General features: G+C 44.8%; 1 protein-coding gene across 1 annotated transcript in view; it reads right to left on the reverse strand.

The window, feature by feature from the left end:
• Window positions 1–15,899: 15,899 nt before the first annotated feature.
• The window catches only part of anxa14 (annexin A14), a 9,559-nt gene continuing 7,677 nt past the window's right edge, over window positions 15,900–17,781 (reverse strand). Inside the window, exons 10-12 of the mRNA XM_080013522.1 lie at window positions 17,740–17,781; window positions 16,633–16,740; window positions 15,900–15,995 (exon numbers count right to left, since the gene is read on the reverse strand). The exon at window positions 17,740–17,781 is cut by the window's right edge and continues 14 nt beyond it. Of these exons, the coding sequence (XP_079869648.1) occupies window positions 15,936–15,995; window positions 16,633–16,740; window positions 17,740–17,781 (210 nt within the window). The 3' untranslated portion in view covers window positions 15,900–15,935. The remainder of the gene's footprint in view (window positions 15,996–16,632; window positions 16,741–17,739) is intronic.

Raw genomic sequence — 17,781 nt, forward strand, 5'->3', positions numbered from 1 at the left:
CTTGTGGCCTCCAGGCTGTCGGCCATAAAACACCTTTAGCCTCCGGGTGTGAAAGGATGGCATTGTGTGACTTTGCATAATTTCCAGGAAGTAAAGTTTATGTTTTAAATGACTTTGATGTGGAAATTTTATTTTATCCTGTAGGCTAAAGGAACTCTAGAAACTTTAAAACATTGCTTCATCAGGGCAAATATTTACCGAAGGCAAAACGCGGTGGAAAAGGTCAGTTTGCGAAATAAAAGTACAATATTTATTAATAGATGGGAAGGTGTGTTGCTATGCAGGATAGGGAAACAATGAGAACTGTTTTGGATGATGATGAAGATGACCTGTCTACCTGTCTACCTATCTGTCTATCTATCTATCTATCTATCTATCTATCTATCTGTCTGTCTGTCTGTCTGTCTGTCTATCTATCTATCTATCTATCTATCTATCTATCTATCTATCTATCTGTCTGTCTGTCTGTCTGTCTGTCTGTCTGTCTGTCTGTCTGTCTGTCTATCTGTCTATCTGTCTGTCTGTCTGTCTGTCTGTCTGTCTGTCTATCTATCTATCTATCTATCTGTCTGTCTGTCTGTCTGTCTGTCTGTCTATCTATCTATCTATCTGTCTGTCTGTCTGTCTGTCTGTCTGTCTATCTATCTATCTATCTATCTATCTATCTATCTATTTATCTATCTATCTATCTATCTATCTATCTATCTATCTATCTATCTATCTATCTATCTATCTATCTATCTATCTATCTATCTATCTATCTATCTCTCTATCTATCTATCTATCTATCTATCTATCTATCTATCTATCTATCTATCTATCTATCTATCTATCTATCTATCTATCTATCTATCTATCTATCTATCTGTCTGTCTGTCTGTCTATCATTCTTTCTTTCTTCTCAGTTATGGTTTGAGTTACTGGACAAATAATGTTTACAATATATGTATAATTGTATTATTTTTAATTTGATGTATTTATTTCATGAATTTATATTTGTATATAATTATATTAATTCATTTAATTAATATTTTTATATTAATGTATTTCATTCTATATATGTTAAAACATGTGTTATGTACTATACGTTATATCAAATGAAAATATTTTATATACATTTTTACATAAATAATTATAATGCATGCATACATTTTTCATTTTAACCCTAACCCTAGCCATAGCCCACTCACCTAACCTAAACCTAACCCTGTGCCACTATACTTGGAGGAAAAAATAATAAAATGAGATATAGTAACATATTGAGTTTGATTTAAAACAAAACCTTTTATGGCAGAGGAACTAAGCATGTGATGTAACAGGTCAGTTTCCATCAGGCGTTTGCACGAATCCGTTTTCTTTCCTGTTATGACAATCTAAATGACATTGCCAGGTTCCTGGTGGAAATGTTAAATTATTACAATACTCTCCGCTGGTTTGAAAGCGGGCAGAAATTCATACCCAGCTCATTTAAGCTTCGCTTCATATTGAGGTGTCTGGGAATGAGCGGCGTCCCAAGACAGTGGCCATTGTACAAAATAATAGTTATTAACAGACGGCGCCAGGGGTCTCAAGAGAGAGAGAGACGGAGCCCATTGTCAGGGGTCCCGGTGATAAGGGAGGCGAAAATGCGAACGGTGACCTATGCAGGGGAATCACAGGGTCAACGTTGTCTCTGCCTTAGCGTAAAAGCACCTGCCCGAGTGTCGTCCGACAGAGGATCCACCCGGCTCGGTTCTCTCCTGGGCGTCCTCGGCAAAGTCTGGTCTGATGCTGTTCGTTTGTGATAAATCTATTATTTTACTCAAGTCAGCGTCGGCGGTCGCCCCTTCTTCATCGACACATCAAATTCATCAAGAAACGACAGTATAAAGTCACGTTCCTTTACATGCTAAACTCTGTTATCTCATCGGATCAGATTCCCAGGTTCCTGTTCCTCAACCTCGCTCTGTGCCCTCTGTGTCACCCCAAGTCGGGTGAATTTTGATAAGAAATTGAAAGGGGAATAAAATGGTGATCTGTGAGATTATTTTGTAAAAAAGAAAAAAAATCCCATATTTGACTATACAGCGGTGCCTCGACTTACGACTGCATCTACTTACGACTAAACCCAAGATACGAGCAGCGATAGTCGTGAAAATTTGTATCGACCGACCGCGCCAAGATACGAGCGTGGAAATGTGCAGTTGGCGCGTCGGCGGCCAGTCAGCAGCCAGTCAGTCAGTCAGCAGTCATTCAGTAGTCAGTCAGCAGTCAGTCAGCAGGCAACCTACATGGTGTGTGCACGTAGTTCGTGGCTTATCGATATTTTTTTCATATTTACTGTGTTTGTGCTGTGTATTTTGTTTATTTTCATGATTTCATCATGTATATGGGAAAAATTGCTTCGACATACGACTGTTTCAACATACGACCGTTCTCATAGAACCAACTACAGTCGTAAGTCGAGGTACCACTGTATTTCACCTTCTTTATCCGGCACTTTTAAAGGAACGGACGTTTGATGTATTTTGTGTTGTTCACGCGCTCCTCTACATGCTGGAGGGGATAGGGGACCTACGATGAAATACAGACCTTTTCAGTACTTGTGCCCGTACATTTGGGTCTCTGATGGTCTGACGAACACACAAACTGTGAAAAAAGACAACTCAGTTGTTTATTTCGTGAGAAGCCTTTGTCAGAAAACATGTCCTGAAACACCCCGTTCAGATGTTGTACCCTTCGTACGTCACAGGGCCCTCAGTAGAATCAGAACCGCCCTCCACTTGAGTAACTCAGACAAATATTTTAAAGCAAAGAGCAATTAATGCCAACTGTCCGTGAAGAAACTGCAAGTATTTAAGGAATAATTCTGCTACGTGTTTCTTTCTGAAACAAAAATAAAAAAAGTATGCGGAAGATAAAGTGCGGGCTGCAGTGTTCGACCCGCTCTCCGAACAAAACCGACAAAAATTGTGTGTGTTTTTTTTGTAGATGTATTTTTTTATTTAATTTAATTTAATTTTATTTTATTTTCTCACGTTGACACGGAACTAAAAATCCCCGTGTGCGAGAGTCCCGGTGCATTGTGTCTGTGTCCCCCACAAGCCTGGAGCACGGCAACAAACTTTTAAATGATGTCTTGTAGATCTATGAGTGAAGATTTAGCAACTGGATTGTTTATTTCTCACCTTAAATTTGTTTAAATACAGATTTTGGTGGACTGATAAGGTGAAATAAGTGACAGTTACGGAGTTAACGCAACGAAAACCAGAAGCCATCACCATTGGCTCGCAGAATTTGGGGCCTCGGGAGGGAGGCTCCACCCACAGAAACAGCCCATTTTGGAAAAGGATGGTATACGTACATTAGAATGGCTCTAATGCGTCATCTGGGTGGTATTTTAAGCAAAATACTTCAAAAACATGTTTTGAGGACCTCAGAGACCAATATTAACTTGTGTAAAAGGAGAATAATTGGTCCCCTTTAATGTTGTTGGTGACGGGGTCCGCCACCATTCCTGACAAGAATGCACTGATCGTCTACATATAAATGAATATTTTGGTCCACAGAAAGTTGAGTGAATTGTTACTTTCTGTGTTGTAATAATAATAATAATAAAAATAATAATAATAATAATAATTATTATTATTATTATTACTATTTATTTATTTATTATTATTATTATTATTATTATTATTATTATTGTTGTTGTTGTTGTTATTATTGTTATTATTATTGTTGTTATTATAATGTTGTTTATTAATATTATGTTATTATTATTATTTTTTTAATTATTATTATTATTATCATTATTATTGTTGTTATTATTATTAATTGAGTGTCAGACATCAATAGTTATCCCTGCATGGTTTTGATAAATGACACTGTGTTACGTCACAACCATCTTGTTTTTGATCACTTCTTAAAGTGGTAATCGGTAAGATTATTTTGTTAATAAAATACCATCTTTCATAGTTTGTTTACTCCACACTTTATATGAAACAGCCATTCAATGTATTTGCATTCTGCGTCTGCTTCCTCTTTATGCTGTATCAACATTGCTGGCAGCGGCGTCTGCCACACGCAGAAAGCTGAAAGGCAACTATGGTGAATTTGATGGCATAACTAATTGCAGATGATGAAATAAAAAACCTGAAATGTAATTCTCTGACTTGAAGCGTAATCCACCAACACAGACGGACCCACTTTAAATTTGGTACAACATTCGGTATGATGATATGTTATGATTCACTATATATTATGTGTAATAACAATCTAAAAGTATTGGATCATATGTAAAAATTATATCAAAAATGTAGTTAAAGTTGTAGTTTTGATTGAACATTTTTTTTTTGGAGAGAATATCCTTTTGACTTTTTGTCATCCCCCTCCAATCCAACAACGAGACACATGAGCGCATTTACATTCTCTCATTATTCACATCCCAAAATGTTCCCGTTGTGGACAGTGTGATTGGTGTTTGCAGCTCTGTGAGGGAGATGGAGAAGCAGGGCGGGGCATAAAGCCGGACGGCTGATGATGCCCTCAGTCACAGAGGAAAGAGCGGAACCAGACGTGGAAGATGGAGAAACTGGCTACTATTAGGTGTTTTCTGAGCTTTCTGCCGCTCGGCAGCATTACAGTGAGTGATGCTCCCATAAAGTGGAACCGTTGACAAGAGGAAAAGAAGAAGAAGCCACATTAAGACCATATAAAGTCCCCTATTAAGAGAGCAGACCACATTTATGGCTGGGAAATCTATGCAATGAATCGATGTTAACCAATTAATATTTAAATTCTTTGCAACAGCAAACAACACACTGTATTATATTATTTGTAATTTCGATCAATACTAATTTACAAGGATTATTGTGTTAAATAATTATTGTGTTGTTTGGTTTATGAGGTGGTTTTAGTCAAATGAGTCACTGAAGTTTTTCCTCAGGGTCAAATGTGATGAAAAATTATATATATTATATACATTTAAAGTGGATATCTTGATTGGAATTCTATATTCTAATTTAAAGTTAAGTTTTATGTAGATTTTATGAATTAATTGACAACAAATTTGACTATAACCATGTGTGCATAATTATAATATATATATATATATATATAATGTATGCATTGTATGCATACATTGTATAATTTGAAGAAGAGGGGAAAGGCGTGTTCGGAGACAGCAGGAGAGGAAGATGGGTCGGAGAGAAGAGTTGAGAGTAGGAACTTTGAACGTTGGCACTATGAAGGTTAAAGAGAGAGAGCTGGCTGACATGATGGAGAGATGGGGATCCGCGAGCAGCAGTATGGTTTCATGCCAGGAAAGAGTACTACAGATGCAATGTTTGCTTTAAGAATGCTGATGGAAAAGTACAGGGAAGGCCAGAGGGAGTTGCACTGCGTCTTTGTGGCTTTAGAGAAAGCATATGATAGGGTGACAAGAGAGGAGGTGTGGTATTGCATGAGGGAGTCAGGTGTGGCAGAGAAGTACATAAGAGTGGTACAGGATATGTATGAGGGCAGTCAGACAGTAGTCAGGTGTGCAGTAGGTGTGACGAAGGCATTCAAAGTGGAGGTGGGATTGCATCAAGGATCAGCTCTGAGCCCTTTCTTGTTTGCAGTGGTGATGGACAGGTTAACAGATGAAATCCGGCAGGAGTCTCCGTGGACTATGATGCTCGCGGATGACATTGTGATCTGTAGCGAGAGTAGGGAGCAGGTTGAGGAGAGCCTGGAGAAGTGGAGGCGTGCGTTAGAGAGAAGAGGAATCAAAGTCAGCAGGAGTAAGACAGGATACATGTTCCTGAATGGGAGGGAGGGCGGCGAAAAGCCGAGAACGCAAGGAGTGGAGGTGGAGAAGGCGGATGAGTTCAAGTACTTGGGGTCGACCATCCAAAGCAGCGGAGAGTGCGGGAGAGAGATGAAGAAGAGAGTACAGGCAGGGTGGAGTGGGTGGAGTAGAGTGATCTGTGACAGAAGGGTTCCAGCAAGAGTGAAGGGGAAGGTCTACAGGATGGTAGTAAGACCAGCTAGAAGGTTAAGAGGCTGTGGCACTGATAAAATGGCAGGTGGCTGAACTGGAGGTGGCACAGTTGAGGACGTTGAGACTTTCATTGGGAGTGAGAAGGATGGACAGGATTAAGAATGAGCACGTTAGAGGGACGGCTCATGTTGCACAGTTTGGTGGAAAAGTGAGAGAGGCCAGACTGAGGTGGTTTGGACACGTGTGTAGGAGAGATGAGAGTTACATTGTCACTCGAGGACAGTCGCTGCCTGTCCTCGAGTCCCTGCCTTCTCGGTCATTAGTCCCTGCCTCTCCTTGAGTCCCTGGCTTCCCGGTCATTAGTCCCTGCCTGTCCTTGAGTCCCTGCCTGTTCTTGAGTCCCTGGCTTCCCGGTCATTAGTCCCTGCCTGTCCTTGAGTCCCTGCCTGTTCTTGAGTCCCTGGCTTCCCGGTCATTAGTCCCTGCCTGTCCTTGAGCACCTGCCTTCCAAGCTTGAGTCTCTGCCTGTCCTTGAGTCCCTGCCTTCCGAGCTAGAGTCCCTGCCTGTCCTTGAGTCCCTGGCTTCCTGATCACGAGTCGCTGCCTGTCCTTGAGCACCTGCCTTCCGAGCTAGAGTCCCTGCCTGTCCTTGAGTCCCTGGCTTCCTGATCACGAGTCGCTGCCTGTCCTTGAGTCCCTGGCTTCCTGATCATGAGTCCCTACCGGTCCCGATCCCCCTTCTGTTGCCTGTTCCTGATTGCCTGCCTGTCTACACATTAAACCCCTGAACAAACTCCTAAAACCGTGTGCGTCCTGCGTTTGGGTTCACTTGACCACGTCCCTAAGACATTTCAGTGTTTTCGAGGGACGCGCCGTCGACTTTTTAGGTAATATTTACTTTTTTTTTTTTTTTTTTTTTCATCAGGACTTGAAAACACACTGAATACAAATGTATGAAACATACACTGAAGATGGCTCCTTATACCCGTCTACGTGCTTCCATCGACCTTGACTCTTTTTATGGTTATTGCTGCTTTTGAACCGGAGAGCGATGACAATGGATTTATGGAGAGCGCCTGACAAGGTTAGATTTAGCAACACGCTTCGTCACCGACAGCAGAGTTGTCAACATTAAAACGAGAAAGAATGAAGAGATATAACTATATTGTAATTGATATTATGGATATCACAGCCCGCAATATTTGCTATATATGCCAGATCTTGAAAAAAAATAAAAATAAAGCTCGAGAGAGAAATTAGAGGATAAAGTTCTTAAAACATTTGTTGAAACTAGTGTTTTTATACCATCTCTCACCTTCTATTTATCTTGTTATTCATCTTATTGTTTATTTATCTATGAACTTTCACCGTCTTTAACCATCCATTTTCTGCAATTATTTTGAACTTTTCCGCTTTCCAAGTGCTTTGGAAATGGGTTTCTTTACCAACTGCATTGAATCGTAATTATCATTGGTTTTCAAGGATTTATTCCACTGGTAATTATCTTTTATAGCTGTGAAGCACTTTTTAACCTCTGTTTTGAGAAGTGGAAATATAAATAAATATTAAATTAAACTCAATATGAATATAGAAAAAGTGCTTATTATTATCAAGTTACAGGAAGAGATGTTGTTTTATTATTTTCGGCAATAAAAAAATTAAATGAATTTGAGATAAAATAATAAAATACAAACAATAGAATATTCCTTTCATTTATTATTATTATTATTATTATTATTTGTTTTTATTATATATATATTATTTGATCAATTTTATCTTTATTTCATCTTTGTATTTTGGGGAGTCCATGCACTCACAGTAAATGCTTCCGGCTCAACTCAACAAACTTCAACAAACAACCTGTAAATTCCAGCTCCGACCAGGTATAAAGATGTTATTTATTGTGCAAATTGTTATCAATGTAATTTAAACTTTACTCCATGAGCAATTTGCCTGCGATAATAAGGAAAACCGGGAACCAAACAATAATTGCTGTTAACTATTGATCGAGTTTGACGTCTTTGTTGGGTTTTACTTCCTGGATGGAGGTGTGTGTGTGTGTGTGTGTGTGTGTGTGTGTGTGTGTGTGTGTGTGTGTGGACTGTGGAATTTGTATGAGAAGCTCATAAAGACTTAAATGTTATGACTCACAGGTATTGTGGAAAAAAACGAGGTTCAGGCAGCGTTCACAGAAATCAATAACTTCCCGCCTGGGGCGCTGTTGGCACCGTGCCTCCTATTTATCTCCCAAACAGGAGCCTTTCTGTGTGGAGTTTGCATGTTCTCCCCGTGCTCACATGGGGTTTCCTCCACCTCACGTCAGTAAGGACCCCCACCAAAAACATGCACCCATCATCGTCTGACCAGCGATGGACACTTATCACCTGGTCCCCGGGCGCGTCCACGTATGCTGCCCACTGCTCCTGGCTGTGCCCCCAGAGGAAGGACAAGCCAGGATGGGTTAAATGCAGAGAATTCATTTCACCGGCCACCATCAAGCATGTGCATGTGTGTGTGTGTGCAAGCATGTGTTGTAGTGTGGTGTGTTGCGTGATAAATAAAGACTGTTTCTTCTTTTCTTCTTTCTTCTTAACTTTTCAGCAGTAGTAACGCAGTAATATACCGAGTTTCTAATACAATGTACTGTATGTTATATCATTACAGTTACCCTGTCAAGTAACGTGCATTACTAGGTGTGAGCCGATCGATCAGATGAAATGATTATCCGTTACGAATATTGTGTTTTTGTCCGATTAGGGATGTCGTCGAATCATCTTGCCTTACATCCGGGTTCGGGAAACAAACCAAAACAGATCTTGTCGTCATTTGGTCTCGCTGTGGACATTTGCCGTACGTCGTCGCCCAAAAAAAACCAAACAACAACAGCAAAAAAAACAACACATCGCGTGATCCGATCGTAAAGTAACTTAACCAGCACTAAAAGTGTATCTTTCAATTGAAAGTAAAATGCAACGTGTGATGAACTGCATTTTTAAAATAACGTCCCCCGCACTGGGTATGGGTGGTTAATAGGGACATCTAGAAAAAAATAGTCAAGAAGATGGGTTTAATTTTTCTTTGTTTTTAATATTTATATTAATATTTTTATATTTTACGTTTATTTTGAGTTTCCATTGCTATTTTCCATCATGGCAGTGAATCAGGAAGATACCGTATATGTCAAATATAAAGAAATACAAAAAAAAAAAGTATGTCCTCACAATCGGAGTGTTCACGCACACACACGCACGCACACACACACACACACACACACACACACCTTTTCACCTCCAAGCATCTTCCTGGAACAAGGCGATTGGCCGCACGTCAGAAGTTAACACCTTCCCCCAGCGCACGATATAAAACCCGCAACTCATAAACTGGAGCTATTCAGAGGAAGGAGCTACCCAGAAAATAAACATCCAACCATCCATCCATCCATCCATCCATCCATCCATCCATCCATCCATCCCCTGGACTACAATCTGAACTCCACCATGAGGACAGTGTTTGTGGCTCTCTGCTGGGTGGCTCTGCAGGCGGCGGGAGGACTAACGGTGATTAAACGAAACCTCTTCAATCTTCAATCTTCAATCTTACCTCGGGAAACTACGCAGGAAATAATCAGGAAATGTAACAACTGTCTCCCATGACGACGCGGGGCAGGAGAGTATAACTATAGCCGGCTCACACTCTCCCTTTCCATGGTGCACAATTTCCCTCTTTCTTGCTAAAAAGTAGGACCTGCAAGGACGAATGTCATTTAATTCCAGAACGCCGCGGAGCGACGCGTGCCTCGCCTCGCCGGTCCTATTTGAACATCTATCCAAACAGTGTGCAATTCGTCACGATGATTGCTTCTCAAGGTGCGTAGTAATTTGCTCGCTGTAAAAAAAAAAAAGAAAGCAGAAACACCACCTGAGATTTAATAATTGTGAGGGATTCTATTTTTTTCAACCGAGGAGTTGTCGAAACGCGGGTTCCCCCCCTCGGCGTCGGAGCCCCGGCGCCCTGCTGTGCTTCAGCGGGGCGGTAAAAGGTGATGAGACTTGAGGGGGTGACTGGAAGCGCAGCGGTCGCCGGCTGCGCCGCGGACGCCTCTGAATGATGAGCCCCGCGTCTGAGTAAGGCCCCGGGTCGAAAAATGAACAAACCTGCCGTCGCACCAGGGGGCGTCGCCACTGAAGGCAATCTTTGCACCGGGCCGCTTATTAAAGCATCCGGAGGAAGGATTGTAACCGGAGGCTCGCCGGGCCGCGCCGCCCCGCGCCGCCTTTCTGACACGTCCGACACAAGGAGGTCGTGGAAACGTCTTACTTTGTGCAAACTCTGTTAGTTTGAGTCAAATTTGTGCAAGTTATGGGAATATAGTGACTGGGTAATTACCTTAGAAACGTTTTATACACAGTGTAGGAATCATGAGAGCACGGCCGTCTGGGTCCCATGTCGACCTCCACTTTTGTTTTGGTTTTTCTCCGCGCCCAAGAAATTGCGGCCATTTGTGTCGCCAGGTAGAATGACATTTACTCTCTGCTCCCAAACAGGAAAATGTAGAGCCGCCTCCTGCTCCGACCACCACCGCAGCTCCGCCTCCTGCTCCGACCTCAACCGCAGCTCCGCCTCCTGCTCCGACCACAACCGCAGCTCCGCCTCCTGCTCAGACCACAACCGCAGCTCCGCCTCCTGCTCCGACCACAACCGTAGCTCCGCCTCCTGCTCCAGCCACAACCGCAGCTCCGCCTCCTGCTCCGACCACAACCGCAGCTCCGCCTCCTGCTCCAGCCACAACCGCAGCTCCGCCTCCTGCTCCAGCCACAACCATAACTACTACTCGGGCCACACAAAGCACCACCACGGCAGCAACAACTACGCCCAGCGGCGGCACAGAAGTCAAGGCATCCGTGCTGGGTTCTCTGCTTCCACTGCTGCTCTTTGCTCTGTGGCTTTGTGTAAAGCGATAGTAAGGGCTGAGTACCATGAGCATCCTTGAATAGTTGCAAATTCTTACGCAGTGAACACCAATGAGCACGTTGGAAAAGCTGGAGGTATCGAAAAGGGCGGATGTGCGGCAAATTTGAGAAGCATGCATTTGGGTGAACATGGTAAACAGAGGCCAAACTAAATTCATTATAAATGAAACAGTTAATAGTCAAACCGGCGCTCAGCTGTCGTTGGCACGAGTGAGCAGGTTGGTCAATCAGAGGTCAGCTCATGAACATTAATTGGGGTGCGGCCACGGCCACTCTGCGCTCCATCACCATGTTGAATCATTATGGATAAAAGTATAGAAAACTGAATATTTGTCATATTCACTTAAAAAAAAAAAGGTTGCTGCCTATAATGATCTATAATGACATAATGTAGACATGAAAAGCTGATTTTGGTCCATGTGTCCAGTATGACGTGAAGCGACGACGACACCCACTGTCATCACACCGATGTTGAAATGTTTTTATTCAAATGGACAAAATAAAATTTCTCTGCGTCTCAACGACCGTGAGGTGATGTGAAACAATCTTTGTGTGTGAGGTTCTTCCGGGCTATATCAAATGTCTTTCAAGGGTTTGGTTTTGAATATCTTTTCTTATTACTGCCAAATCATTGACGAGTTTGTTTAGTTAAGAAACCCTTTCTTTTACCTTGTTTTTTATGTTTTTTTGTTTGTCTGTTTCTTATTAGCGGCGTTCTTTATTTTACCGTTTGTTGCCACACATTTTAGCTATAAATAAATGTAATCTATCATCATCTACTTGTGAGGGCGTTGTCTTGTGATATTCAGCATCAGGTCGTTCTTCTTAGGGATCCCTGAATGAGAGAGTAACTTCACACTTTAGCTTATGAGAATGATGAATTATGCTTAATGACTGATTTGCTTAAAGTAAATTTCATTAGGTGCCCCACCCCATAAAGGGGGCAGTGCCCTAAACGAGAGAATTATTAAATATTAAAAGTAAGTATTAACACTACAATATTATAATTATATACATACTGTATATAGTAAATTATATATTATATTACTGTTAGGAGGTGTGCTGAGTGAACCCAGGTGCAGAGAACAAGGCAGAGGCGGCAAAAATAGAGGTTTACTCAAAACAAGTACAAAAACTGGGCAAAAACAAATAAGAAGTCTCGGGAGCTTGGAACAAGAGCGTTGTCATGAGGTTAGACAAACTCAAGACTGAGCGCCCGAGGACACAAACGACAGGGTCTAAATAGGGACGACCAAACGAGACACAGGAGCAGGAGCTCTGGAGAATGGGCTCGGGGAGTTCAACCAGCTCAGGAGGGTCAAACTGTCTGGAGAGAGCGTCGGGCTTGAGGTTCTTTGACCCGGGACGATACAACAGGATGAAGTTGAACCGATTGAAGAACAAGGCCCATCGGGCTTGACGGGAGTTGAGGCGTTTGGCATGCTGAATGTATGTCAGGTTCTTGTGGTCGGTCCAGACGACAAATGGGTGTTGGGCCCCCTCCAGCCAGTGCCGCCACTCCTCCAACGCCAGTTTGACTGCCAGTAGCTCCCGGTTCCCTATGTCATAGTTCCGTTCCGCTGGGGTGAGGCGACGGGAGAAGAAAGCACATGGATGGAGCTTCCTGTCGTGAGTCCTTTGGGACAAAACGGCCCCCACTCCCTCATCGGAAGCATCCACCTCCACCACGAAGGGTAGGGTAGGCTCTGGTGTGGCCAGGACAGGGGCAGCGGTGAACCGCATCTTGAGAGCCCTGAACGCCCCCTCAGCCTCCGCAGTCCAGGCGAAGCGGGCTGTGGATGTCCTAGTGAGGGCGGAGAGGGGAGCTGCCACCGTGCTAAAACCCCGAATGAATCGCCTGTAAAAATTGGCAAACCCGAGGAAGCGCTGCACCTGTTTGACCGAGGTGGGTGGTGGCCAGTCCCGGACGGCCTCGGTCTTGGCAGGATCCATCTGGACATGACCCTCGGTGATGACGAACCCCAGGAACTGAACGGTGGTGGCGTGGAACTCACTCTTCTCCAGCTTCACATAGAGGCCATTGGCGAGCAGGCGATGAAGGACCTGTCTCACATGCTGTATGTGTTCGGGGAGGGTCCTGGAGAAGATGAGGATGTCATCGATGTAGACGAACACGGAGCGGTTGAGAAACTCACGGAGGACGTCGTTTACAAAGGCCTGGAAGACAGCGGGAGCATTGGCCAATCCAAAAGGCATGACCAGGTATTCATAATGGCCGGTAGGTGTGTTGATGGCGGTCTTCCACTCATCCCGCTTGCGGACGCGGACGAGATTGTATGCGTTTCGAAGATCGAGTTTGGTGAAGATGGTGGCGCCTTGCAGTTGCTCGAAAGATGTGGACATGAGAGAAGGGGGTAGCGATTCTTGACCGTGATCTTGTTCAGACCACGGTAATCAATGCAGGGACGCAGGCCGCCATCCTTCTTACCCACGAAGAAAAACCCTGCGCCCGCCGGGGAGGTAGAAGGGCGGATGAAACCTGAGGTGAGCGCCCCCCGGATGTACTCCTCCATGGCTGTAGTCTCAGGGGCAGAGAGAGAGAAGAGACATCCTCGAGGAGGGCAGGTGCCAGGCAGAAGGTCGATGGCGCAGTCATAGGACCGATGGGGAGGAAGCGTGGTGGCCCGTCTCTTGCTGAAGACCTCCCTCAGATCGCCATACTCGTGGGGCACTCGTGAAAACTCGGGATGGATGGGACCTTGAATACGGACTGGAGCCAGGACACGGACAGGAACTCCGGAGTGGGCAGGGGCTTGGGAAGGGGTCCGAGCTTGGACACGGACTGGAGACTCGAGAGGGTGAGAAGACGGACTAGAACGAAGACAGGTGGTGTGGCAGGCAGGGCCCCATTCGGTGAGACGCCCGGAGGCCCAGTCCAGATGTGGGTTGTGACGGGCTAGCCATGGGTAGCCCAGGACCAGTGGAAACTCAGGAGAGTGGATGAGGTGGAGCTGGATTACCTCTGAATGTTTTCCCTCCAGTGACAGCCAAAGGGGGGCGGTCCGATGGCACACGCTACCGGACCCCAGTGGTCTTCCATCCAGGGCTGTCACCGTGAGAGGATGCTCTAGAGGTGCCAGAGGGAGCTTTAGGGCCTTTGCTAGCCCTACATCCAGGAAGCTTCCTGCAGCGCTGGAATCCACCATAGCTTGGAGGGAGTGATGTTGATCTCCCCAGGCGAGGGAGGCAGCCAGCAGGACCCTGGTCGCCTCGAGCTCGGGAGAGAAGGTTGGCCTCGTCGCAGTTCTCCCTACCCTGGATGAGAGTTGGCTTTTCCCGAGAGCTCAGGGCAGGAAGAACGGAAATGCCCCGGGATCCCACAGTACAAGCAGCAGCGCTCTCTCATCCGCTGGTCCCGTTCGGACCGAGAGAGCCGTGTGCTGCCTACTTGCATCGGCTCCTCCCTTGATGCTGGAGGCGAGCTCGGGATAGCCAGGAGATGCTCGGGAGGCCTCGTCCCCAGAGCCGCTCTGCGCGCTGGTATTGGTGAAGCGGGGAAAACGCGTCCCCCCTTGTCTCTGTCGGTTGTCCACCCGAATCGCTGCATCGATGAGCGTGTCCAGGTCCTCCTGCGCCTCCCGGGATGCCAGCTCGTCCTTGACCCCCTCATTGAGGCCCCCCTGGAAGGCCGCGATGAGTGCCTCGCTGTTCCATCCAGACGCCACGGCGAGGGTGCGGAATGCGATGGCGTAGTCCGCCACGCTCTGTCCCCCCTGGCGGAGCCGGAGTAGCCGTGTCGACGCCTCCCTCCCACTGACTGAGTGGTCGAACACTCGGCGCATCTCCCCGGCAAAAGCCTGGTAGCTGGATCAGGCCGGGGTTTGCCGATTCCAGATGGCTGTGGCCCAGGAGAGTGCTTTGCCGGTGAGTAGCGTGACCACGTATGCCACCTGTGAGCGCTGGGTGGGGAACTGTGACGGCTGGAGCTCGAAAGCCAGGGAGCATTGTGTCAGAAAGCCACGACAGCCCCCTGGGTTACCGTCGTACCTCTCTGGCGCCGGCAGTCGTGGTTCGCGGTGCTCTGGAGGACGCGGGTCCATGGGAGGCAGCGCTGGCGTAGGGCCCATAGGTGGAGCCGGTGCCTGGCTCTGCTGGACGGCCTGGGCGAGCGACTGCAGGTTTTCCAGGACCTGTTGGAGAACCCGCTCGTGTCGGCCAATCGCAGCCCCCTGGTGCGTCAAGGCCACCCGCAGGCTTTCCACCTCTGGAGGACGACTCTCTGCTGGGTCCATGTTGTTGGCTCAGTCTTGCTGTTAGGAGGTGTGCTGAGTGAACCCAGGTGCAGAGAACAAGGCAGAGGCGAGGTGGCAAAAATAGAGGTTTACTCAAAACAAGTACAAAAACTGGGGGAAAAAACAAATAAGAAGTCTCGGGAGCTTGGGACAAGAGCGTTGTCATGAGGTTAGACAAACTCAAGACTGAGCGCCCGAGGACACAAACGACAGGGTCTAAATAGGGACGACCAAACGAGACACAGGTGAAACATATCATCTAATGAGGCAGGGTAATCAGGAACAGAAATAGGTGAAGCAGAGCAACCTTGAAAAGGCAGTACTGGCGGCATCTAGTGGCTGATGCTGGTAGGACCCGGGCGAACCCTGACAATTACTTGTTAAATTGTATGATATATTGTTAAATACTATAAAATGGTATAATATTTTAGTATACTTTTATATTTATTTTATGAACATTCATGGTCCAAATCTGTGAGTGATGAGTAATAGTGACGACGAGTTTGAGATCAAGGTCAAATTTGAGAATGAATTTGTTTACGTTCAAACATTGTTTTTGGCCATTCACATTGTCACAAAAAAAGACATGAAAGATAAGCATCAAATATGAAAGCAGTGACGGCACAAGGCACTTGTGTTTATTGCACTGTGACACATGTATATGTATGTAGTATATATGTACTCATGAACATGTAAATATGGTGGGAAAACAGTGGGGTGGTGGTGATGATGATGTCCCTGTCGGAGGCTTCAGTCCTCTGAGCGGCAGATGGCCAACAGAGCCTGCAGATGCTCCCCCTTGAAGTGTTTCTGTTGGTGGAAAACATACAAAACTCACTGCTGCTCACACCTGCTTGGAGTACACCCCAGCAACCGGGGGTGCTTTCCTCTCCTTTCCTCCCTCATTTACTGCCATAACTTTGACAGGAAGAGGCCACGTGACCTAATTCAGTTTTTCCATACATGTCATCCAATGCACATGTTTTTGTGTAAATGTTGTTTGTTTCTATCTTTATTTGTCTCATCGTGAACGGTGATTCTCCCCCTCTTGGAGCAGTGATCAGTTGTTTATAGACCCAAACATGATGAATAGTTCTCCAAAGAGGGGGGTTGGTGGTGGCTCTCCATAACCAAAAACTGTGCTCTTGTCATTCCACAGGGCGTCCACAGGACAGAGTTATTGCAGCAGTCCTTGATGATTTAAGAATGAATAAAGAGTTGCATTGCAGGTGGAGAACTTGAACTCCTCTTACAGACTCACTCTGTCCTGGATGCAAATGGCACAAATACTCTGTGTTGTATACCCAGCATGAGGACAGCACAGGTAAGAAAAAAAACAACAAAAAAGGAAAACATACAAAACATCTGCAGTTTTTTTCCTTCTTATTTGTAGACTTATCGGATATTTTAGGTGTGTGTGTGTGTGTGTGTGTGTGTGTGTGTGGACCTGCAGAGCAGAGTAGAGCGAGGTTCCACTCTGCTTGATGAAGGCGGCTCTGATGCACAGCAGGTCTTCCTCGCAGTGTGAAACCATCACACCGTGCACCGCGGCCGTCTGCCAAACACAAAGTCTGGACTGAGTGCTTGCGTGTGAATTCTCTCCGTTTGTCAGAATCTATTTCAATTTAAAGCGAGCGCACGCAGCATCGTCACAAGACCACAATGGCAAGCAAACTAACGCAGCTCATGTTGTGAATACCGACTCCAGTGTGGCCCCTTCAATGTAAACCTGTCTACAAACAGAACACTCTAACCACAACGATGTGACTGAAAATATGTCCAGCCAGCATGAGGAACATTTCAGAGAATTCAGATAATTCAATCTGAATGTTGAGATTAAAGTCAGAATTCTGGAAATAAAGTTGAAATTTTGAGGAAAGAAAAGGCAGAATTCTGAAGAGAAAAAAGTCGGAATTCTGAAAATAAAGTCAGAATGCTAGGATCAAAGTCAGAATTCTGCGGGGGAACAGTCTGAATTTTGAGGAAAGGAAAGTCAATTTCGAGGTTAAAGTCTGAATTTTGAGGATAAAGTCAGAATTCTGGGAACACATTTTGAATTCTAAGGGAAAAAAGTCATAATTTTGAGGAAGGAAAATCAGAATTTTGATGTGAAAGTTATTATTTTAAGATGAAAGTCAAAATTCTGGGACTACATTTATAATCCTGAGGGGGAAAGTCTGAATTTTGATATCAACGGCAGAATTTTGAGAAAAATTCTGGGAATAAATTTAGAATTCTGAGGAGGAAAATTCAGAATTTTGAGGAAAGAAAAGTCTGAATCTTGTTGTTAAAGTCAGAATTCTGGGAATACATTTAGAATTCTGGGGGAAAAGAAAGTCAAAGTTTTTAGGAAAGCTAAGACAGAATTTCCAGATTAAATTCATGATTCTGGGAATAAAGTAAAATTCAGAAGGTAAAAAAGTCTGAATTTTGAGGAAGTAAAGTCAGAATTCGGAGAGTAGAGTTAGAATTCTGTGGTGGGGTGGGGGGTCATTTCATCCATCAAAATAAATGACTAAAATAAAGCACGAGGGCTTTTTGGGAGGTGTCGTACCTTCATGTTCTCTATGCGTTGGGCGAGGAGGAGATGAGGGTT

This window comes from Zeus faber, assembly GCF_960531495.2.
Source record: "Zeus faber genome assembly, chromosome: 1".
In the NCBI taxonomy this organism is placed as follows: Eukaryota; Metazoa; Chordata; class Actinopteri; order Zeiformes; family Zeidae; genus Zeus; species Zeus faber.